The 23,817-nt window shown below is 48.4% G+C and overlaps 1 protein-coding gene across 1 annotated transcript; it reads left to right on the top strand.

The window, feature by feature from the left end:
* The first annotated feature begins 1,686 nt into the window (after window positions 1–1,686).
* PAQR4 (progestin and adipoQ receptor family member 4) lies at window positions 1,687–23,114 on the top strand. The gene is made up of 3 exons (XM_081887150.1): window positions 1,687–2,026; window positions 18,473–18,691; window positions 19,695–23,114. The coding sequence occupies exons 1-3, from the start codon at window positions 1,861–1,863 to the stop codon at window positions 20,126–20,128; spliced, it is 819 nt and encodes a 272-aa protein (XP_081743276.1). The 5' UTR covers window positions 1,687–1,860; the 3' UTR covers window positions 20,129–23,114.
* The last annotated feature ends 703 nt before the right edge of the window (window positions 23,115–23,817 follow it).

Genomic DNA, 23,817 nt, shown 5'->3' on the forward strand with positions numbered 1-23,817 from the left:
TGAAGATAAAATGGAGAGAAGTGCCTGTTTGGAGGAAAGGTGGGATACAAATGTAAAAACAAAAGAAGTCCCACTGAACTTTTGATTAATCATGCATAGGGTTGTGCTGAAAACCCCCTTCCCCTCATACTTTTCCGTACAGTGGTACCTCGGGTTAAGTACTTAATTCGTTCTGGAGGTCCGTACTTAACCTGAAACTGTTCTTAACCTGAAGCACCACTTTAGCTAATGGGGTCTCCCGCTGCCGCGATTTCTGTTCTTATCCTGAAGCAAAGTTCTTAACCTGAAGTACTATTTCTGGGTTAGCGGAGTCTGTAACCTGAGGTACCACTGTATTGTATAATGTTAATTGTCTTCCATGTTGGAGAGGGAAACTTTGTTACTCTCCACCTGCCAGTAGCACCTGAGAAAGGGAGACTCCAAAGGCAGTTGGATTAATGAGGCAATGCTGAGAGAGTAATTAATGAATTATTGTAATTCATGTCTGTTCCACTAGCTTTCCTTATGCTCTGCCTGGGCAGGATGAGTTTAATGCATTAATCTGGAATGTGCAAGTAGTCTGAGATGAACATGACAATAACGTACCCAAATTATTACTAATCAAGAGGTAAAAGGAAAGCTGTATCCTACGCTGTGCAAATATTGTTACAGCGTTCCCACCCCTCCGCCAGCCTTTCCTCCCAGTTACTTATTGCTTTAATAAAGAGGAGAATCACCCGCGTGAGTTATATTTCTATTAATAAAACTGCTGTGTAGCTTAGTGGCTGCCAGCCCGCAGACTGAACTATGAACCTGGCAGTCTCTCAATCAAACCTCACTCCTGCGAGACGCCCCCCTCGCGGTTATAGGCAAACCGCTCTCTCAGCCTCAGTCCCGCTTCTGTAATATGGGGATAACGCTGGACTTCCATACAAGGTTGTTGCAAGGATGACTGGATCACGTTATGTCTCTGAAAGCCAAAAAGGCGCGTAGGAATGCGTAGGAAATCACTGCATTATGAAACACATGCAAATACTTATAATAATATGAGATCTCCTTGCACAAACAACGTTATTGCAATAGCGCTTTGGGGATTACTGAAAAAAAATACATCAAAGAGGTGTCCTATTATGTGACGGGCCACCACGCAGTTTAGGGGCGTGACTTTCTAGGATTTAGGAATTAATTTCATAACCGCGTCAAACCTATACACCCTCCTGCCTTTCGGGGGCGTCTTTTGTCTGCTTTGGGGTTTACAATTGGGCCTATCTTCCGCGCGTCCAATCACGGACATCGGTGACAAGCTGCTGGGGGCGTGTATCAATGGGTTATGCAAATAATCGAATTTCAAGGACTCGGGACGCCCTATTAACACCCACCGCAGGGAGGGCGGGGCGTCCGTTATGCTAATAATGGAACGACAGTTCTTAGTCAAGCTCGGGTGGTTGGTAGGCCCCGGAGATGAAGGGCGTGGCTTGCATATATTGTCATTTGTATGCAGAGTGCAGAACCCTGATCCGGGCAGCCATGTGCGAGTCAGAGCGACTGCGGTGCAGAGATTATGCAAATGAGCGGCGGGATCGTGGGCGGGGCTTCCGCGGAAGCCTTGCAGATAGAGGGACCGGCCCGGCGTGAGAAAAGGCGGCAGGGGAGGAGGAGGGGAGCAGTGGTACCCGCATATATTATGTTAATGAGGGCGGTGGGCGGGGCCGGATTGTGAGCTCAGCCCGAGGAGGGGAGCGAAGCGAGGGGAAGCCCAAGGAGGAGCTGCTCGTTGCAGCGGCAGCATCAGCAACGGCAGCAGCAGGAGGGAGGAGGAGGAAGAGGAAGAAGAGGATGCAGAGCCCGGCCAGCAGCTGACCCCGGGGGGGGAGCCCGGCCATGGCCTTCCTGGGGGGGCCCCGGCTCCTGGACTGGGCCAGCTCCCCCCCTCACCTGCAGTTCAACCGCTTCGTGCTGACGGGCTACCGGCCGATCAGCACCGGGTCCGGCTGCCTCCGCAGCCTCTTCTACCTGCACAACGAATTGGGCAACATCTACACCCATGGTGAGTCCCCGCAGCCTTCCGTGCCTTGCTCCCCGCAGCCCGTGTCTAACACCGGCCTCTCCACCACCCCAACCCCGCCGCCGTCGGCCGCGCTTTCTCCCGCCGGGCTCCGATGCCCTCCGATCTCCGGGCTTGCTCTCCTGCAGGGCCCTCCCCGCGATTGCACCGCCTTCCAGCCCTCCAGCACTAGGCGTGCAGCGGGCATCCAGAGGCACCTCTACCTCCCCGCGGCTGCCCAGAGCTCTTGTACCCCTGCTCTGGTCTGTTCCTGGTGCATTTCGGCATTCCTCGGCGGCGGCTGCTTCCGTTTTTCTTGCCCGGTCCCACAGCGTCGGCGTGGACCCTTTTCGCAGGGCCTGGCTCTCCCCCACCCGACGGAGTTTGAGAGCCGCTCGTCCCTTCTCGTGCCTCTTCCCTCTCCGCCAGCCGCCAAGCTCTGTCCTCCAGTTCCATTGCGCCCTGATCCCCAGAGACAGTCTGACAGCATCCTGGCCCCGGAGGGTCCATGGACAACCTCGGTGTCACGCATGCGACAGCCCCACTGCAACCTAGCTAGCTCTCCGTGGGCAATTTAGATACCTGTCCCCACGCTCTGCATATTTTTCCTCCCCCGACCCCGGCTTTCGTGCCCCTTCGGATGTCAGTGCTCATTCATTCTGCTTTCCTTGTCCGTTTCCAACGAGCCACCCCTTCAAATGGTGAATAATTAAAAGTTTATTTTTCTGGGCTTAGGTGACTGTTTGCCGGAGTCGGAGCAAAGTTGCTGAGCTAACATTGGCCACGGGAGTTTCACTTCGCTTATTAGCTGTGTGCCCTGTTTCCTGGTAGGGTTTCTATGGCAGCCTTAACTTTGTATTATCCTGTGTGGGTTTGTGGGAGAGCAGCTGACTTCCTGAGAAAGAGAGGCTTAGCTGAGGAGGGCATGTTTTGCATGCCGAAAAGCCAAGTTCAGTCTTGGATGTCTCCAGATTGAAAAGATCATCTCAGGTGGTGGAGCAGGAAGAGTCTGGGTTAGATGGACCCAAAGGTTTGCAAAAATCAAAGAGGGTTTTCAAGCGCCTTTTTGTTATGAGGCATGTTAGGTTGGAGCATCAAGGAGCCAGCTATGACTCCCTGTCACCCCTTCACTCATTCAGCTTTGTTTCGTTGTTGTTGTTGTCTGACATGGAAATGGGGGGTGGAATGTTTTAGAACTCTCCGCCCGCTTCCCATTCATTGCAAAGCTGAGTTTGGGCAAAACACACAATGTGCTTTTGTCATTGGTTTCAATGAGGATTGTTCTGGACACAAGCACCTGTGGCTATGCTAGAGAGGGTTGAGCTGAAAAGCTCCATTCTGGGGTGTTTGGACAGAAATTGTAGGCTCATATTCACACAGCCATAAACCTTTCTGTATGGGGAGAGTAAGGGGAGGGAATGAGGCCTGTCAATACTTCTTCTATTCTGGAGGTTTCTTATTGCAAGAGTACAGTTGTGCAAACCACATCCACAAAAACGACGAGCGCTCACCTCATTCCTCTTTGTAACATAGCAACATAAACAACTTGGTTGCACCTTCAGTACTTAGGGGATGGCTTGAAGTCTTACTGCTGCAAACCTGCTGAACCTAGGTGGACCTGAGTCTAGTCGGTGCCTGGATGGGAGGCTGCCTAGGAAAATAGGAGTGCAACATAAAAAGAGGTAAAACAACAACAACAGATCAGGACAATATAAATTCTGTATCTGAAAAAGTAGCTTGCATGTAAGGCCTGGACACCTTGGGACCCACTGGTTTGTTACACCTTCTGTTCTTGCTGCCCAACTGGGAATACAAAAAATGAGGATGTGGCTCAACACCTGGCAGACCACACCATCTGGCTGGTGGGGTGTGTTTGGCTTGGGGTGGTGGTGACAAATTGTAGTGATGGCCACCAACTTGGATGGCTTCAAAAGAGGATTAGACTAATTCATGGAGGACCAGGCTATCCTGGGCTACAAGCCGTGAGGGCTGTGCTCTTTTGCTATCAAAGGCAGTATCAGTTGCTGAGAATGACAAAAGGGGGGGAGGGAGAGAGCTGTTGTGCTCAGGTTCTGTTTCCAGTTTCCTATAGGCATCTGGTTGGACACTGTAGGAGCAGGATAGATGAGCCATCGGCCTGATCCAGCAGGACTCTTCTTAAGTTCTTAAACTGAGCCAACCTGCTTTAGCCAGATGAACGAGAAACAGTAAGCATGAATATATAGCATTCAGAACACTTCCTGGTTGCTCAGATTGCATGCAAAAGGCCTGTGGTTCATTGGCCAGCACCTCTAGGCTTCTTAGTGACTGCCCTTCCCTAGCTCTCCTATTGGAAGGGCTGTCATAAATCAGCCTTCCTCTAATCTGTTGCCCTGCATATGTTTGCTCATATTGGCCCCAAGCAGAATGGACATTGTGCTCCAAAGCATCTAGAGGGCACCAGGTTGGGAGAGGCTGTGATAAAAGTATGAAGATAACTGCTGTCAGAGTCCACTCCAGAGCTGTAACCACAAACGGCCCTTGAAACTTTTGAAATATTCTGCTCCCCATTCCTGAACAGCATGTATGTACTTTATTTATTTAAAATATTTCATTTTGGGGGAAAGGCTTCTAAGCCTTTAACTTGTAGAGACATAACAAAAACCATGCAAGCAGGATTATATCCTTCTGCTCACTGAAAGTAATGTGTAAACCTATTGCGCAAGTATGTAGGTGGTTCTGCAATGCTTTCCTACCCCTGAGGCCTCCTTGTTGCAAATTTTCTCACCCAGAACCTGTTTTTATGCCACCTGTAGAACTTGGGAAAGTAATAACCATGTCATGTCCCAGGCCAGGTGTGTTGCTAGAACCTTAAAGGGCTTGGAGCAACAGCCCTGTGACAGAAATTTGCATGCCATTTATGAGACTCTTAATCTCAAGGTCGTGGGTGTTAGGTGAAAAATTCCTGCATTGCGAGGAATTTGACTTGATGATCCTCAAGGTCCCACCCAACTCTGCAATTCTATGATTCTATGCAAATTGAGCATGACTTCTAGAGGAAATGTGCCTTGCAATCATTTTTTAAATAAGTACTTTAAGTTTACAGAAAGTAAGAAAGAAGGGAAGGGCTAGAAGATCTTGGGTCTGGTACAAAAAGACCTGGGGCCTGGACCCCTGACCTCCTCCTAACAACACACCATCCCAGGTATGATCTGTGGGCATCTATTGAAGCCCCCTCAGCTACAGATAGTCTTTGAGCATGCAGGGCACTGAATGAATAGTGCCTGAGTGGATAGGTGGCTTCCTGGAAATCTCATGTACATCGTCTTTTGTGAACAAATGGTGGGATATGAATATGAAATAATAAATAAGAGCAAGTAGCTTTTGACCACATGCAGAGTGTCCCCCCCCCCTGGCACTGAGCTGCTGCAGCCATTCCCCCCATGCCAATGATGAGTAACTAGGGTACAGTTTCCCAGCGCCTCTTAATAAGTGAATTGCTCTGCTCTCCCACTGCCCTGTACTGGGGGAATAAGAAAGGAAAATGCTCACATGGCCAGAGAAATGAATTTGCCTGGGTAATGAGAGCGGAGAGCAGGACCAGTTGGGCAATTGAGCAAACCGCAGAGTTGAGGTTGCAGGATTTCCTCCTCCTCACTGTTCTTGTGAGCTCATGAAATAATCCGGTCTCCCCTGTAAGGGCAAACTGCCCTTTTACGAGCTCTCCTGCCCACAGGACCCCTTTCATGTGTCACAAGCAGAGGCTCAGCATATTGTGCAAGCTGTGCGCTGTTACTCACCATGGATGAGGGAGGGAGCGGGCAGCAGCAAGCCCAAACGAAAGCATCTTTTGGGGAATGACTTCAGCCTGTCCCAGCTCACTGGGTGGAGTAGGGTGGGGTCAGTTAACAAGCTGGATATTCTTGAAATGGATTCCCTGAGAACTGCAGCGGAGGAAAAGCGTTTGCTTGGCTTTGGTGGCTGTTGACGTGTCCCACCTGAACACTTTTCTTCCCTTATATCTAACAAAGAAGCGGAGAGCCCAACTCTCTGCCTCCAGCTCCTATCAGGCCCAGCCAACATGGCCAGGGGTCAGGATGAGATGTAGTCCTGTGAGCTCTGAAGGGCCAAAGCTTCCTTTTCCTTGTTCCTCCCCCTTGTCCAGGGCAGTGCTTTCTGAGGGTTCACATTTCTTCAGGGACACCCAAAGCTGCCTTGATTCACCTGTAGTCCATTATTGGGAACATGAGAAGAGCCTGCCAATGGCCCATCTATACCAGCATCCTGTTCTCACAGTGGCCAACCAAGTGCCCCAGGGAAGCTTGCAAGCAAGACATGAGAATCACAGCACTCTCCCGTCTTGTAGTTCCCTGCAAATGGTATTCAGAAGTATTCACTGCCTCCAACAGTGGAGGTAGAACATAGCCGTTGTGGCTGGTTCTATTGATAGCTTTGTTGTCCATGAAGTGGTCCAATCCTCTTTTAAAGTCCTCCAAGTTGGGGCCTGTCACGGCCTTCCATAATTTTAACTATGCGCTGCAGGAAGTACAGTAGTACCTCGGGTTAAGTACTTAATTCGTTCCGGAGGTCCGTTCTTAACCTGAAACTGTTCTTAACCTGAAGCACCACTTTAGCTAATGGGGCCTCCTGCTGCCGCCGTGCCGCCGGAGCACAATTTCTGTTCTCATCCTGAAGCAAAGTTCTTAACTGAAGCACTATTTCTGGGTTAGCGGAGTCTGTAACCTGAAGCGTATGTAACCCAAGGTACCACTGTACTTTCTTTTGTCTGTCCTGAATCTTTCAGCATTCAGCTTCATTGAATGTCCACGAAACCTAGTGTTATATGAGAGGGAGAAAAACCTCTCTCCAGCCACTTTCTCCATTCCCTGCATAATTGTACACATTTCTGTCATGTCACTTCTTCCTCACTTTTTCTCTAAACTAAAAAGTCCCCAATGCTGCAACCTTTGCTGCACAGGAATGTTGCTCCAACCCTTTGACCGTTTCACTTGCCATTTTCTGAAACTTTCCCAACTCTGCAATATCCGTTTTGAGCTGAGGTGGCCAGACCTCTGCACAGTACAGTATTCCAAATACAGTCACACCGTAGACTTGTATCACAGCATTAGGGTATCAGCAAGTTTTATTTTCAATTCCTTTCCTAAGGATCCTTAGCATGAAATTTGCTTTTCTCACTGCTGCCGCTCACTGGATCAACATCTTCAGCAACGTCACCCCAGGTTCAGACCCCATAAGCAAATATGTGAAATTAATATTTTTTGCCCTAACATGCATCGCTTTACACTTGTTCACATTGAGTTGCATTTGCCTTTTAGTTTGGAGAGGTTCTTTTGGAATGCTTCACAATCTCTCTTTTTGTTTTAATGACCCTGAGCAGTACTATCAGCAAATTTCACCACCTCACTGTTTACCCCTTACTCTGTGTGTGTGTGTGTGTGTGTGTGTGTGTGTTTTGTGTTGTGTTGTGTCTTCTGGTGAAGATCTGTTTTTTTAAAAGCGGGCAAATCTCATTGTGCTACAGTAAGCACTGTTTTGCCCACATGCTCTCCAGTGTTTATTTGCAACCATATGGGCTGGATCACTCCTCTTTCCTCCCTACCTCTTTTCTTTTTGTGTGAAGATTCTCAGAATAGTCCTCATGTTGCATTCTGCACATTCCCCCCTGCATTCCTGCAGAATTGTGGTACAATACACACACAGCCCCCCCCCGGTGATTTCCTGTTCAAATATCTGACTTTTTAAGTCTTTGCTCCTACACACATGTTGTGGCAAGAGCCTGACTTGAGGAAGGAAATTGTTCTCCAACTGCCGGTGTCAAATGAGGGCAAAGAGCAACGTGGAGCAATTATGGGTGTGCTGAAGCGTTGAAGGGCACTTCTAGGGGACCAATAAAGCTGTTTGCCAGCTTTGACATATAGCTAACAGGCTTCAAAGGTTAGAATAAAGTAGCCTGAGCCACGTCATTTTGAGATTTGACGCACCTGATGGGGTGTGGGTGTTTAATGGATCGATATCCTAAAGAAAGACTGAATATGTGGCTTCCTTCCTTGGTGTTGGAAGGGAGTAGGTCGCTGGCTAAGAGAATTAGGTTTCAAATTCCTACACTAAAGGAATTGTTGTTTTCTCTCTCAAGGCAACCCCTCTATGCCTGCCATGAAATCCTTGAATGCTGCAAAGGATTCTGGGATGTGCGAGGCCTGTTTTTGTGTGAGGCCAGGTCTATTTTAAGCTGAGCATACTTGTACATATCCAACCCTCTCCCATGGCTGTTTCTCTGAATGGGACCAAATGGTGGGCAGGTGGTCTTTTGAGGATCTTGTCCACTGTTTCCCATCCTTCTCCTCAAGGAATTATGGGAAATAGTTTGGGGAAGCTGCCCTGGTTTTAGAAGGGATTTCCGTGTGTTGTGTGCATATGAGCCAGGGCTATTTTGCCCCAAACGACGACGGTTGTAGGCGTTTTCTTAGAAGAAGCCAACAGGGCCATGAAAGTTGTTTTGTTTCTGTTCCGCTGAGGCAAGTGGAACTTTTGTATATGTGTAAACTTGCTTATACCAGCTTCCCAGGGGAATTGCCTCGCGGATACCATGCTGTTGGTTTGGCAGCATCATCAGGGTGGGGAATCTCCAGGGAGCGGCATGTACCGGCACCTGGGAACTGCTTGGCAGCATCGGTGCCCATGGCCGGCTTCCAATAAATCGCAGGGAACAAATCAGGCAGGAGTAGGAACATAAGTACTTCTTCACTAGATGAGGCCAAAGGTTGAACTCGTCCAACACTGTGTTATCAGTAGCCTTGGGGAGACTCAAAAACAATGCATGAAAATGATGGCAGCCATGATTGATCTGCGTGTTTTTTTTGGGAGGGGCATAGTGCACCTGCATATGGAGGTTCAGTTCAGTTTCTATTGATTTGTTGGGTCCACAGCTTGAGGGCAGAGTTTTTCCTTCTGTTCAAAATATCCCAGGTTCAATGCCTAGTGAAAGGATAGCTGAAGTATAGCTCAGTCAGTAGAGCATGAGACTCTTAATTTCAAAGGCATGGGTTCGAATCCCACTTTGGGCAAATGATTTCTGCATTGCGGAGGTTTGGACTAGGTGACCCTTGTGGTCTTTTCCAACTCTAGGGTTCTATGAAAGAACTCAAGTTTTTGGAAAGCCACTGCCTGTTAAGAGTAAAATCATATTGTTCTGGAATCTAGATAAACCAGTAGCCTGATGGTGTAAGCCAGCCTCATGTCTGTGAGAGGCTCAGAGACCACCCTGTCATTAGTCAGAGCGTGACTATAGCCTATAGCCCATATACTTATGGGGCTGTGGTGGCTGATTCTCCCAAGCCCCCTGGCCATTCACACCACATCTGCCCCAGACATTTAAAGCACTGTCATTCCACTTGAAACAGCCTGAGAGCTGTTAGGATATCCCTATTCCTTTCACAGAGCTACAATTCCCAGAGTTCCTCAGGAAGCAGGATGGACTGTCAAACCACTCTGGGAACTGGGAGCATTGTGAGGGGAATCAGGGGTCTCCAACAACTCTCGGCACCCTTAATAAACTACGGTTCTCAGAATTGCTTTGGGGAAGCTATGACTGTGGCATGTTGGTGCTTTAAATTTCTGGCGCAGATGTGGCCTCCTTCTTTTGGAAAACAGAGCTGCGTATTCTACATGGCCTGTCATTCACCCCTAAAAAAGCCTGGTGCTCTCAGGTGCAGTAGAGGGTGTTATTCCGTCCCCAGTGTTGAAGCAAGAGGTGACTGCTGCTCATATTGGCTTCTGTCTATGGTGGGAGGGATGCCCCATTGTGTCCTTTGCCTCAGGCAGCCCAAAATCTTGCATGGGCCCTGGAGAGAGAGCGTCTTTCTCTGGTTAATTCTTGCTCATTTTCTCCCCTCACGGAACTCAGGAGCCCTGCTGGGAATTACCTTTCCAGCCCTCTGGGGGCTAAGCAGCCGTTGATCCTGGCTAATCCGGGCAACGGAGAGATTGAGTCCCGCTCTGCTCTCCTGGCCCAACATTTAAGACCTGGGGGCAGGGAGCAGCCATAGAGTCACGGTTCCCAGGGGATTAGAAGGGCCTGCTTTTTAGCTGCCCTGGAAATAGTTTTTTTTTTAAAAAAAAAATCTATATATTCAACGCCCTCCTACTCTGAAGGACAAAGGGTGTTAGAATATGGTCTACAAGTGAGAAGAAGAGAATGGTGAGGGATAAAATCCAGGAATCTTGGCTTCTCTTGGCGTGGTCAGCCTGTCCATGAGGCGAAGCAGTCGCCTCAAGCGACAGCTCCGGCCTCTGAGGAGAGTGCCGTCCGCTACTGGCAGGGAAAAACAGGCTCTGGTACTCTGTATCAGTAAATACCGCCACTCACAAAACCAAGCAGTGTGTGTATGCGTATACAGTCCTCAGGATGCCATACATGGCCTTCTCTTTGCCCACAATAAGCTTCCTGGCTGAGTCGGGACTTGAACCCGGATCTTCCCCATCCTACTTCAACACCTGATAACTACCTACCTACTAGCAAGTTTGCAAAGTTTAAGCAGGGACTGGTATGTTTTCAAACGGGATGGGGGAGACCAAGCTTCCTGCACTGCAGGGGGTTGGACTAGATGACCCTCGGGGTCTCCCTCCCAGCGCTACAATTCTATGACTCTACCTACACCTTGCTGGCTCTTGACAGGTGCATGGAAAACAGAGACCTGGATAGGAACAGCAGTTTGTCTGGGGCGGGTGGTGGTGGTGCAGAAATGCAGGTAGGCGTTTTGATAAATGGATGAGTGGGATTTAAGGTTAGCTCTACTGGCTGGTGGGCATAGATGCTGTGCAGACAGTGAGGGGACCGCAAGGGCCCTGGAGATACCGTAGTGGATCCAGCAGGAAAGGTGGTGTTGCAGCGGGCTGGGAATCTGGGAGGTTTTTGTATTGCTGAGAGGATGTGGCGGGCAATACCCACACTCTTCTGGGAGGGAGGCAGCTGTGTGGGTAATGTGAGCTGTTCCGGATTCTCTTGACCTCAGTGACATTGTGTAGCCAAGAGGTAGGATGAGGACACTGGGCAGAATTTCGCCCACCCCTAAATGCTACCCCCTGCATTTGGCCGAAAGTAAGACTGGGCTTAACACACACCCCTTTTGGCTCGCAGGATGTCATTCAAATAGCGAGAGAGATTCAATACCATTGCAGTATCCTGCTCTGGCTACTAATCCTTTTTATAAAGTGATCCCGGTTTTCTTCTTCAGCGTGTGTCACTTAGTGAGTTGAGCGAAGCTTTCCCTTCCTTTTCACAGATGGGGGGGAACTGAGGCTGCCGTTTCAGCCAGGACCACACAAGGCGGATTGATTTCATTTTTTAAAAAGAGAAGGGTTTTCGTCCCCCACTTTCCGTTGTTTGCATCCTCGAGATAACTTACAATTTAAATGGTATCGAGTGTCGGCAGTAAAACAAATTGAATAAGCAACCTGACAAATTAAATTTTATAGTCTAAAAACAAATAAAGAGGTAGACGGTGGCTAGGAGAATATTAATTGCTGTTTGAAGGCTCATGAAAAACAGGGCTGATTTAGCCTGGTTTCTTGTCTGAAAGATGACAGTGCCAGGCAAATGTGGTTGGGTGTGTGTGTTGTATATCAGGTAGTCACCTGCCTAATCTCTGAAGATGAAGACACCCACAGAAGCACCTTGCAACTGTCTTTCTGGCTCAAGCCAAAATTCACCTTATCCAGCTCACCAGTGCAACAGTGGCCAAGCCAGATATTACTAGAAAGATCTCAAAGTAGGTCACGGAGATGGACATCCTTTGTTGTTTAGCCCCAGTATCTGTTAATGGGTGGTATACTCCTTCTGAACATGGAGGTTCAATTATTTTTAACCAATTCCCTCTATTTCTTGTGTTTAGAAGTGAGTGCTTATATAGTCAAAATGGCGCCACATATAAGAGGGAGTGATTGACAAGTTCAAGGATATCCCAAGGTTTACAGAAATAACCCCCCCAAATAAAGCCTTCATGAGAGAAAAGTGAGGGAAGATCCCCCCACAATAGCCCTGTGATGACTGAGCATGCCCACTGGCCAGAGAATGCTGACTGACCGTTGTGTGGGAGAGCAAATGGAAAAATGGGTGGGAAGGAAGAGGGAATAAAATGGAGCTTCACAGAGGGCAAGGCTGGCTCAGTGAACAAGAGCACAGCACGCTGCAACATTTTGTTGCAGGGCCTGCTGGTTGGGTTTAAACACCATTGATGGGCAAATCTGCTATGGATTTGTTGGCTCAAATCCATTTTAAAAAAACCAACTGCTGGTAAATGAGTGGACTTTGCTGCATTTTGTGGAAATTGTGCATGAGGAAGAAATGCACCTTGTTGCACCTTCTGGCGGTGGGGCGGGGGGGCGGGGCACACATCCTCGCCCTTCAGCTCTTTACTGCTCTGGCCAAGGACCAACCCTGGCACTAAGAGGCGATAGTGCTGCTTCCTGATGCCTTGTGCCCCTGTCTTTTCCTACAGACAGCCTTGAGCCTCCCACTTTCATCCGTCTTCAGGAACGGTATTTATTTAGCTCCTTCCAGGTAGTTAATGATGATCCAATTATAGGCTCAGTGTTTTTTTCTCTTCCCCGCCCCTTCCATCCTGCCAGGGGGTCCAACGTCATGCATCCTCCCACCCCATACAAGTGCCAGGACGTATCCTGTCCCAGATGCTGAAATAGCACTTCCTGGGATAAGTGGCTTACACTTGAGCAGCTGACCTCAGAGGTGGCAAGCGGAGCCCAGACTGAACTCTGGCAGTAGGTGGGCCTTTGAGGTTTAACACAAAAGCGTGAGAGCCTCATGCGCACCCGCATTTCTGCATACAGTACACACAAATCCTTCCTCCTGATCTCTGTCCCTTTCCTCCTCCTCTTGCCCACCCCTCTATTAAGGTCTGGATTGGCATCTACCTGGGTCTGGGACTCTTGTAAAAAAAAAATGGGGGGGGGGGAGAGCTGCATTGATTGGGCTGTATGAATAATAGCTGTAACAGGGCGGATTGGTTCAGCTCTCCGAAAAATGAGGTTACCCTTGATTAAGCCTCTGGAAATGACAGTGAAATGTAATAAAAGGAAAGTGAGTGAGAAGGGAACATCCCTGGCTCTGAGAATGGGTTTGTGTGTGTATAGCCAGAATCGCACAACGTCAGCGCTTCACAGTGTATATTCCCCTGCCCCGAGTCTTTGGCTCAGACCGTGAAATCATGGCTGTTTAATGTTACACGGTCCTGACGCTTCCGGGTCTGTTATCCGATCCCTAACATGTCCCTGGGGAGGAGAGCAAGGCCGGGATTGTGCTTCTGTGTCAGGTCTGCAGCAGCGATTGCAGAAACTGAGAACAGGAAAGGCAGAGCTGGGTGTGCAGGCGTGGGGAAATGAGAATAAACTTGGATGTCCCCGATGCTGGTCCTAGGGCCTGGAGACAAGGACAGAGAGTAAGAATATTTCAGGTGTAACTTGCTTTATTCATGTGGGAAAACAACAAAGCTGCCCCCCTCCCCTCCACCATCTTTATTTTTTGAAGTGTGGCCTGGAGTCTGCTTTGGGCAACCAATACAAGCATCTGCCCTGAAGCAAGATATCTTCTGGGAAGTTTGCCAAATCTTGCTGCAAGGCTCCTGCCACTTCAGTGGCAGAGTTCAATGGCTGAGCCTTGATAACTCTGCAGGGGACAGTTGTCAGGATTTTGTGTATGTGTGCGCTGGTGGGAAAAACACAACACTAAATGTCGTGCCGAGGATGGCTGAATTCTGCAAACGGTGTTAAGTGAATTTGTGTGAATCTTGCAAACGCTTTTTCTCCTGCCACTCATGAGGAGGCACACAAGTCCTGTCCCCCTTCTCCAAACTCTGGCTTCTGAGATCTTGCTATCATTTCTATGTAGACCTTCAGGTTGATATGTACTTACCACATTTCCTTCCCTGTCGCCCCGCTGGAAGGAATTCGGGGGCAGAATAGATGGGAGCATTCATTTTTTTCCCTTATTGCTGTTCATTATATTTATACCCTAACCTTTCCATTAAAATGTCAAAGACCGCTAACAACAATAACATTTACGATAGAAATAAAATAACAAATCCGCACAATAAATAAACAGAATCAGAATCAGAATATATTATTTATACCCCACTCATCTGGCTGAGTTTCCCCAGCCGCTCTGGGCGGCTCCCAATCAAGTGTTAAAAACAATACAGCATTAAATATTAAAAACTTCCCTAAACAGGGCTGCCTTCAGATGTCTTTTAAAGATAGGATAGCTGCTTAAAAGATCACAACAACCTTATGAGGTAGGCATAGGTGATAGAGAGGGATTATCCAAGATTTCTTTCTGTGCTTTGTGGCCGACCAAGAAACCTTTCAGGAGCTTCAGTAGTCACTGCATTACACTTTCAGTCTTGAGGGTTAGAAACTATTTTATTTTTTTATTTTTTAAAACAGCTGGGAGTTCTTAGCTTGCTGAATTCTGTACCCAAACCCGTTTGGTACTGTAGTTTGTGAGAGCCACCTGACCTTGACAATTATCCCCCTACTCCTTTTCATACCTTTGTTTGCCGCCGCCACCCTTTTTTTGTGTAGAAAACAGCCAATTGGCAAAGAGAGGATTGTGTTTCCCGTTTTGTTCCTGTGTGTGGATTTTGGAGCAGGCCTGAGGCTGTTCCCTTCCTCGGGGCTTGGAGAGAGTGGTTCTCCTCTGTCACCTTGCCTCTTGGGATGTGTGTGGCAGAACAGCCTCTCCCTCTTCAGGTGGCACTGTGAGTTAAAATGTACCTTCCCAGCCCCTGGGTGCCAAATTGCTGCGTGGCTTCTTTAAATGGCCTGGCTGCATTTTGGAGGCATTTTGCGGTTGTGCAGCTGGCGCGTGGGTACCACAATCCCCGCCGTCAGCAAAATGCAGGCTTCCAAGTTATTTGCTGACACGGCCCTCCCTGTCGTCCTTGGGACCGTTGTCCCGTCAGGTGGGGATGCTGGGAGCCGTCGGGGGTGGGGGTAGAAAACAGCCTGGCTTTTTACCAAAACGCTGGCTTTGGGGTGGTGGGGGGCAGGTGCGCTTGCCTTATGCCCTGTGGCGGCCATTGAGCTGTAGCCCAAAGGCGTAGATTAAATCCTCATAGTCTCTGCTTTTCGAGAGATGAAAGTCATCCTAGCTCATCTTGACTTTGGCTAGATCACAGCCGTAGAGTCATGTGCAATGCAATCCCCACATCTCCAGGTAAGGATGGGAGCAACCTCTGCCCAGAGCCTAGAGAGGCACTGCCAGTTAGTGTAGGTGATACTGACTTAGACAGACTAATGGCCTGACTCTGTATAAGGAAGCTTCCTATGTTTTTGAGGTTATAACCTTGCCCACAGCTGCCTAACCAGTTTGCCAATTTTATTTAGAACCCACTTTCTCAAGGTAGCACATATGGTTCTTCCGCACCCTCTGTTTTTATCTTCACAACAACCCTACGAGGTAGTTAAAGTAGAAGCACTGATGCAAGGTCACCGAGTGGGGATTTGAACCCTGGGCTCCTGGGTCCTAGTCAATCACCCTAACCACTGCACTACCAACAACATGGGGAGCCAATGGGTTTTTTCATTGTGTTGCCATAGACCACCCTCTTGCCGTAGTTTGGGGAAACAGCTACTGTTAATATACCATTCAAGCGAATCTGACTCGGACTGTGGAGACGACTTCAAATGCTCCCTGCCCTCCCCAGCCACGAAATTTGATGGGTGATCTTGGGCCCAGTCACATACTCTCCAGGGTAGTTGTGGCAGGAGTAGGAGAGAACCATGCAGCAGCATAGCGCCCCCTAGCCAGGAGCCTAGGCCCCAGATGTCTGAGTGCAGAGGAGTGGTGGGAGGTCCTACCTGGGGAACCCCCAAGGGAACCCGCAGAGGAAGAAGGTTCAGAGCCAGGGGACTGGTGGTGGGATGACGATGAGTGGTCAGATGGAGAAGCGAGAGCAAGTTGGGAGGAGGAGGTGTCAGAAGCTGAAGAGGAAACAGGGTTTAGTGAGTAGGAAGAGGCAGTGGCAGAGTGCAGTCCAGAATCGGAAACAGAAGCAGAGGCTGGACAGGAAGGGCCAAGAGGCAGAGGTGAGTCAGGCTGGTGAAGAAGCCAGGGGGTCTCCCCCTCCTGCTGTGGCAAGCTCCCCTCCCCCTGGTCTCCCAGAACCAGAAGAGGTATGAAGAGAGTAGAGCAAAGGCAGGCACACAACTGAGTCTCAGATTGCTTGGGAAAGACCTGGGAGTGTAGGAGACTTAGGGAACTGTGGGAACTGCCTCATAGAGGCAAGATCTACTAGGATGAGTTGCTCTTGTCAGTAGGCCTGGCCTAACGCGTCAACCTTGTTTTCTTGAATAAAGAATTAACTTCACTGATGCCATGTGATTTATGGCTCACCTGGCACCTGCTCCTGATACCATCTGTGGCATCTCCACTGGAATTTTTTGAAATAATTATTATTTATTTAAAAGGAAAGGGTAAAGTCTGCAAAAGGGCTGTGCTTGAGAACTTGGAGACCTGCTATCATTGAGAACAGGCAGTACTAGACTAGATAAGGCAGCTTCATTATGTCCCACTTCCGCCTCACCACTACTCATGTGAGTGCTGAAAAACTCAAATTCTCTGTCCAGCGGTAGGCTGGCAAAAGGGATTCTAAGGCTTGGGAACTCATGGTCTTTGATACCTTTGGAACTCCGCCTCCCATCATCCCTGGTCATTGGTCAAATTGGCTGGGGGTGATGGGAGTCATGGGTGTAGCCAGGACTTTTGTAAGGTGGGGGAAAGAATCCCTTTTTATTCATTTGAGGGGGGCAGCTGCCCCTCCCTGTCCCCCCCTTGGCTATGCCCATAATGGGAGTTGAAGTCCAGCAGCAACACCTGGGCAGGGGGAACACACAGGTTCCCTTGCCATGGCCCAAGCTTCCATGTTCGCCAATTGCATAAAAGAGTAGGGTTGCATGTGTTTTGTATCCTGGAGCTTCATTGTGCAAATAAGAGGCACCAGTTGCATTTCTCTGTCCCTTGTATGTGTTAGAGAAGCAGATAATCCCGCATGGCGGGGGAGTGACCACTTGGGAATGTAACCCAAAGAATCCTGGGACAGGAGGGTGCTGAGAATTGTGGATCTGTGAGGGGTAAACTACACTTCCCAGGATTCTCTGGGGGAAGTCATGTGTTCAAAATGTATGGTGTATATTCAGCCTAAGACTCCCCTCTCTACTTCAGTGTGTGTATCCCGATTCCCGACTGAAGCGAACTGTTTTTCAGGCAGAAACTGAGAAGAGGTGCAGCTTTTCCTGGCAAGTGAGATTGCGGTAATGGGGTAACAAAGGGCACTGACCTGCTAGGAGGGAAGGGAAAAAGTTGGTAGCAGCAACTCTTCTCTCCCTAGCTGTGGGCTAGGTGACAGGCCCCTTGGGGCCAGGGGCTGACTCAGTCTCCCTGGGAGATTCTCTTCTGTTTCTCCCCTGCCTCTCTCTAAAGGAGTATTTCTGGCCTCTTAATGAATGTTTATCATGTTCCTAATTGAGATCTGGCTTCGGGCAGCCTCAATTAGCACAGTAATTGGGTTCAGGGAGACCTAATCTGTTTGTGTAAAGCTGCAGCCTCTGGGGGAAATGGAGGGTGAGAGAGGGGAGAGTTGAGGCTCAGTGGGGATAAGGAAGAGTGAGGGTAAGGCAGGCTGGATCCACAGGTCAAGAATCTACCAGGCTGCTGCATTTTGGCGGTGGAGAGAAAAGAAATCCAGTCCGTGCCCCATTGGGAGGAACATGGCGTTGGCCTGGTCCCCCCCCCCCCCGGTTGTAATTATTGAGGAAGCTTTAGCTCATTAAAATGTTTTTCAATGCTGCAAAAGTTTCCATAGTACACATTGAACAGGTGATGCTTGGGGAAATTGCAAGCGCACACCATTCACTTCAAACTTTTTTCATTGTCAGAAACAAAATTTCAGGGGGAGTGGGAAAGGGCTGTTGCTTTAATGTTTACACACAGAGCGAGAGAGTGCTCAATCCATGCTTCTGTACCTGGTAGAGGACTAGAACAGGTGGCCTTGAGGGTCTTATCAAAGATTCCTCAACGGAGCTGTTGCTTTGCGAGAGGAGCATGGATAAACCTTGTCAAAGGGTGTTCATTGCTGAAGACGAGCAGGCTGCCCCTGTCCAAAAATGCTTGAATGGTGGCTTTCCCAATGCCGCTTTGATGCTCCACAATTTTTCTTCCAACTGTGTTCTGACATGACAAATGGGGTGGCAGAAGCAGAGGGTGTGGGTTGGGAGGGGGAGAGAGACACCAAGGGCCTGAGAACTGGAGAAGATACACCTGGTGCTAACTTATAGAGTGGGGCAGTCTGTGGGAAGAGTTGTGAAGATGGTGGGGTCCTAGGGCTGTCCCTGGTTGGAGATGGGATACTAGGCCAGCTCTCTTCTTCTGTCTTTCAGGTATCCCTCTGCTGGGATGTCTCTTTGTGTTGCCCTTGACCATTCCGTGGACCCGACTCTCCGTCTCATGGCTAGGAATAGCGCACTACCTGGCTTGCGTCTTCCCACAGCTCGGCAGTGTGCTCTACCACCTCTTCATGAACCACGAAGGAGGCCCCGCTGTCTACCATACTTTGCTCACCCTTGATATGTGTGGGGTATGCATGGTCAACACTTTGGGTGAGTTAACAGTGCTCTCCTCCCTGGTTTACTAGGATGCGGGTAGCGACCAAACTCTGGCACAGAGGAGACATGAGAAGCTGGAAAGGAGAAGCCTACTTTTGATGGGGACAACGGCACATAGGTACTGACAGGTATCAGAGGGCGGATCCTAGAACAAGACAAAATTTGATGGCGACCGCCTAGATCTTGGGCCAATCTTTGCCCATGAGGCTCTTTTTCCCAAACCATAACCTGTCACCTGGGGGGTGGGAGTGTTGGGCCAAATTCTATGTGGGCTGTGTACCTGTTCTGCCTGCCTGTCAGATTTGGCCAGCTAGGCAGATCCTGATAAGAGCTTCTCGCTTAGGAAGCTTAGATACCAGATCTGGCAATTGGTCCAGTTTAGCCCAGTCCTGCCCAGGCTGAATGGTGGCAGGTATTGGGTAGAGGCCCGTCACAGAGCCTACCTGACCCTTTTAACTGTAGATACCAGGGATAGAACTTGGGAAGCCTTACTTACCCCAAAATAGCCATAAAAATTGTTGTCTCTCGAAGTAGCTCGCATCAATAAATAATGTTTAAGAAGTTGGGGGGGAGCGGAATCCAGGCTAAGTAAAAAGACAGGACACACAGCAGAAGGGGAGTGGCAGAGGAGAGAGAGCACTTACTGAATGCCTGAACAAAGTGCAGAGCAACAAAACAAGTGCCTGGAAGGCAGGAGCGGGCTAGTGTGTGGGATGTGGGGCATGTAAATTCAATTAATAATGATGATGATAATAATAATGTGCCGTGAGCAGCCAAAGTTCATTTGGGAGTGGTAGAAATCTGGCAAGGGAGAGGATGCAGAGTTCGGTTATATGCAGAACTGAGGGGTCCTGGGGGTGTGCCTGAGAGTGTGGGGGCGGCAGCATGGCCATCCTACCAGTGGTGGAGGCTGGCCACACAAATGACAGTTATAATTACCAGCTTCCCCCTCACCCCACCCTGTCCTTAACTTCCTGTTCTTCTCTCTTCCCTGCAGGTGCTCTCCCCATCATCTATTGCACGCTGGCCTGCACCCCAATTCCCCGCACGGCTGCCCTGCTGGCCTACACGGGCTTGTCGAGCTACGGCATTTTCTGCGCAGTGACTGCCAGCTCCAGCGTCCGGCGCCTGCGGGCTTTTGCCTGGCAAGCCCTCTTCCGCTTCTTCTTCTTCTACCTGCGATGGGTGGGACTGGGCACCGGCCACCCTTCCTCTCTGCGCTCATACCTCATAATGGACGGCTTGGCCTTTCTCGGGGGCGTCATCAACATCTCGCGGGTGCCTGAGCGCTGGAAGCCGGGCCGCTTTGACTACTGGTTCAACAGCCATCAGATAATGCACGTGCTGGTGGTGGTCAGCATCCTTTATCTCCACTGGGGAGTAGTGGCTGATCTGCAGTGGATTGGCAACCACGCCTGCCCCATGGAATGAATGACTGCATCATGTCCGGGTCCTACCCTTCCCATCGAAGAACCCCACAGATTTAAGACGTGGGGTAGGCCACAAGTTCCCGTCAATCAAAGTCTTTGACAAGGGCTGACAGACAAGGAAGGACGTTTTTTTCTTTTCTTTTTTATACAACTCACTTAGAACAGGGTGGTGTTATTTTTTCGTTCTTGGGGTTATGGTTTTCCATTGCTTTGAGTATCTGTGGATAAACATATATAGGATCTGGAAACCTTGGGGTCTACGGCAATGGATTTCCATTGGTTGAGGTGCTTCTAGATTGTGGTGTTCAGCTGTTCTTCCAAATTGCCATCCAGGGTGGATGGCCTTGTAAACATTCTTGGGTTAAGAAGAATTCTAAATTGCTGACCTGTAGCCTTGTAACTTGTGAGAAGCTATTGATGGCGCTAGCAAAGGTTATCCGTACCCGAAGCCTCTTGCATCAATTCTTGCTGGCTGCAGGCTTTTCTGCATCAAAGCTAGACTTCCTTAGCTTTGGTGGCGGTCAAGGAAGAACACCATTGTTTTGGACATCTTTTTCACCTATTTTGAGGGTGACGTATGCACTGGGCGAATAGGAATTCAATGGAATACACTTGTTCTGAGTACAGCCTCTCTGCTTTATAGAGACGAGTTATTTAAATAGACTTTTTATCCAGGTATCTTTCAGACACCATGCAATACTTTTTTTTTTTTAAGGGCTGGTTAGACACCTGGGTATTGAGGTCTGCTGCACTGAGTGTAGATGAGGACCTTGAGGAAAGGAATGGGTGGGATACAGCTAGTCTGTTATGGAAGATGCTCTGTATACATTCATTTGCTCTGAAATAACTTGAAGCACTGAACCAGCTCCCCCCCCCCACTCCTCCGGAGGGGTAATTAGCGGCCTTGAAACTAGATTGGGTGGAAGGAAGGTCTAGAGTCCAGATTTCCACTTCTGGTTCTTCTCACCAAATCTGGGTCTATGGCTGACTTGCAACATGCTTCAGCTTCCCCTTTCTCTCTGGGGGGAGGGATTTGGGGATCACCTTGCAATGTCTGTTTGCCTGTTGAACCCCACCTGCTGCTTTCGTAGCTATACCTATTAGCCAGAGTGGGTACTTTCCAGAGCTTAGTTCAGCATAAAATGGGAAAAGGTCTTTCTCCATTTCTTGATAGAGATGACTTGCAGCTGCCGCTAACCTAAGTCAGTTGCTGCTATCTTCTGACCCTGTCTTCCTGTTCACGGTTGGACAGAAGGCCACCAGCCATATTTCCAAATTCCAGTTCACTTCCTTCACAGCTGCAGAATTAATCCAGCTGGCCTACCTGGTCAGTTATGAGAAGAAGAAATAGCTACATTTTTAACTTAGGGCTGTGGTCAGCAACTAGATTTCTGAGTGGTCCATTTTGCAAGCATGGGGACAAAAGGCTGCACCCCTGTGGCCTTCTAGCAAACTCTGTGACCGTCTGTTTGGCCCAGGGACCTAAGCCATAATTTAGGTCACCCTTTTCCAGCTAGCTACCCTCCAGATGTTTTAGTCTGCAAGACAAGTGCAACTGCGTGCTGGCTGCAGCTGATAGGATTTGTACTCCAAGATATATAGAGGGCAGCAGGCTGGGGAAGGCTGATATAGGTAATCAGCCATTGCAAGTGGGGAAAATAACTCAATCCACAGCAGTTTTTAAACTTGTTTCTTGATGTACTGGGCCCAAATAACACTCTTCCACATTTGGGCTCTAAATGATAAGGTGAATGGTTCTTCAGCTAGAGTTCGTTCTAATTTTTATGGCAGAAGTTTTTAAGTCCCCATGTCTTTTGTTTGGCCTCAATGGAACACACCCAAACTAGTTCACGGAAATCAGCATCCCAATCCATGTTGGGTAGCCCTTATGAATAAAGAAATATTTTAATTATAAATTTATCAAATGTATTTACCTAGGTTACAATTGTGCCGCTTTTTAAAAAGCCACATATTAACAGAAGATGGGGTTTCTATATTTTCTATGCAGCAGCACCACCTTAATCTGAATCTGAAATCTGTACTGTATAAGGGGCTGAATAGTGGAGCATGCCTGCAAATAGTTCAAACCTATTCTGGTGATCCAGACTGATAGCTAGTTTTTCAGTGGAGGACGCAAGTCCTTCTGGATTTCATTCTGATTTAGGGCCAAACAAGGTATGTCGATGTGTCTTTCTGTGAATGTGAGTGGGTAGAGAAATGAAAGCGTTAACTCTGGAACTTTCCCCATTTTGAAGGGGAGGCCCTGTGACTCTGAGCAGAAAAACAACCAAGAGACAGATTGTAAAGGGATCAGCATGCCCCCCTACCTCTTCTGTTTCAACTTGCAGGTGCCTGAGGCAGATTGTGTGTGTTAGCTTTTTTTTTTTAAGTCAGGGAAAGATAAATATGTGTCATATTGCTTTGAATCTCAAGTCAACTTTAGAACAGATAACTCAGCTGCTGGAGGTGAGGTACAACTGACTGAGGATCTGAAATGACCACAAGTAGGGCAGATCTCATGGGGTGTGTGTGTGTGCACGTGTGTGTGTGTGCTCAGGGAGGGGCAGTGAGTTTGAGCCTTCTGTTTGTTGTGTGTCACATGTTGTTGTCTGCAAATGCAGAAAGATGATGTATCAGTGATGTGACCCGGTCTTCATTATGGCTGAATTAAGCCTTCCACAGTGGGGTGGGAAGTGTCTTGTGTTTTTCTGCTCTCAACTGTTATGGGCTGGGGTCTCACTTGCTGCCAGCAGCCTAGTCTTGTCTCTTGCTATCTCAGGGTAGACGGACATGGTTAATGTTCGCAGCTTCTTTGGGCTGAAGCTACATATCATCTTAAAATATAAGAGCAAGGCACCAAAAAAATTTAAAAAATGCACTCCATGCAGGAGGGAGGGAAAGAAGGGAACTGTAGGTGCTTTATGGTCCAGAACCTCATTGGGCAGATGGCAGGTCTGGGCTTCTAATAAAGAGAGCTGTCTAAGGAAGACTCATCTTTTTCCTGGCCTGTCATAAGTGGTACTTATTCTTTCAAAGTGTTGCAAAAGGTTCCTGATGGTTGCAACCTCTTCCACTAGGATGTGTTTTCCATGTAGGAAGAGATAACTCATCCAGGTTTCAATCCAGAAGCATCCTCCAGTTATCTTAGAGATGCTACACAGATGTTCATCTAGGTCCTGGAATACGGCTCTCCTGCTGACATGTCAGGTGTATTTTTCACGTGACTTTAGAAGAGCTTTCATCTCCCAGTGCAGAAAAATGAAATTACAGTTTGACATCAAGTGATTAAATATATCAAAAGCAACAAAATTGTATACAGTCAATCATCTAACTACCCTTCAATATTTTAATCACTTTCAATGGAACTTTAGTATGACTAACTAGTGTGAGATTGTTCCCTGCATTTGCTGTATGGTAGCCAATGGTTTGATTTCTTTATTCTGCTTAGACCACTTGCTTGCCACTTGACACACCAAGATCACACTTTTTTTTAATAACGTTGAAAGTGGCTTGAGCCATTATTGAACATCCAGATACTTAGGCCTGGGTTGAAATTTAACACCCTCTTTCCTGCTATTATTTTATTTATTTTATTTTCTGCTACAGCACAGGAACCAAAACAGTCCGGACAGAATTAATTATGGTGCTGGAAGGTCGTTCTCACCTTATGGACTGTGGAATGGAGGTAGA

This window comes from Podarcis melisellensis (assembly GCF_964234715.1).
Source record: "Podarcis melisellensis genome assembly, chromosome: 13".
Lineage (NCBI taxonomy): Eukaryota > Metazoa > Chordata > Lepidosauria > Squamata > Lacertidae > Podarcis > Podarcis melisellensis.

Bases quoted from the DNA above. Each gene is read 5' to 3' on its own strand.
- PAQR4 (XM_081887150.1), top strand. From the start codon at position 1,861: ATGGCCTTCCTGGGGGGGCCCCGGCTCCTGGACTGGGCCAGCTCCCCC. The intron at 2,027-18,472 runs GTGAGTCCCCGC...TCTGTCTTTCAG, and splicing joins GGGCAACATCTACACCCATG to GTATCCCTCTGCTGGGATGT. The intron at 18,692-19,694 runs GTGAGTTAACAG...TCTTCCCTGCAG, and splicing joins ATGCATGGTCAACACTTTGG to GTGCTCTCCCCATCATCTAT.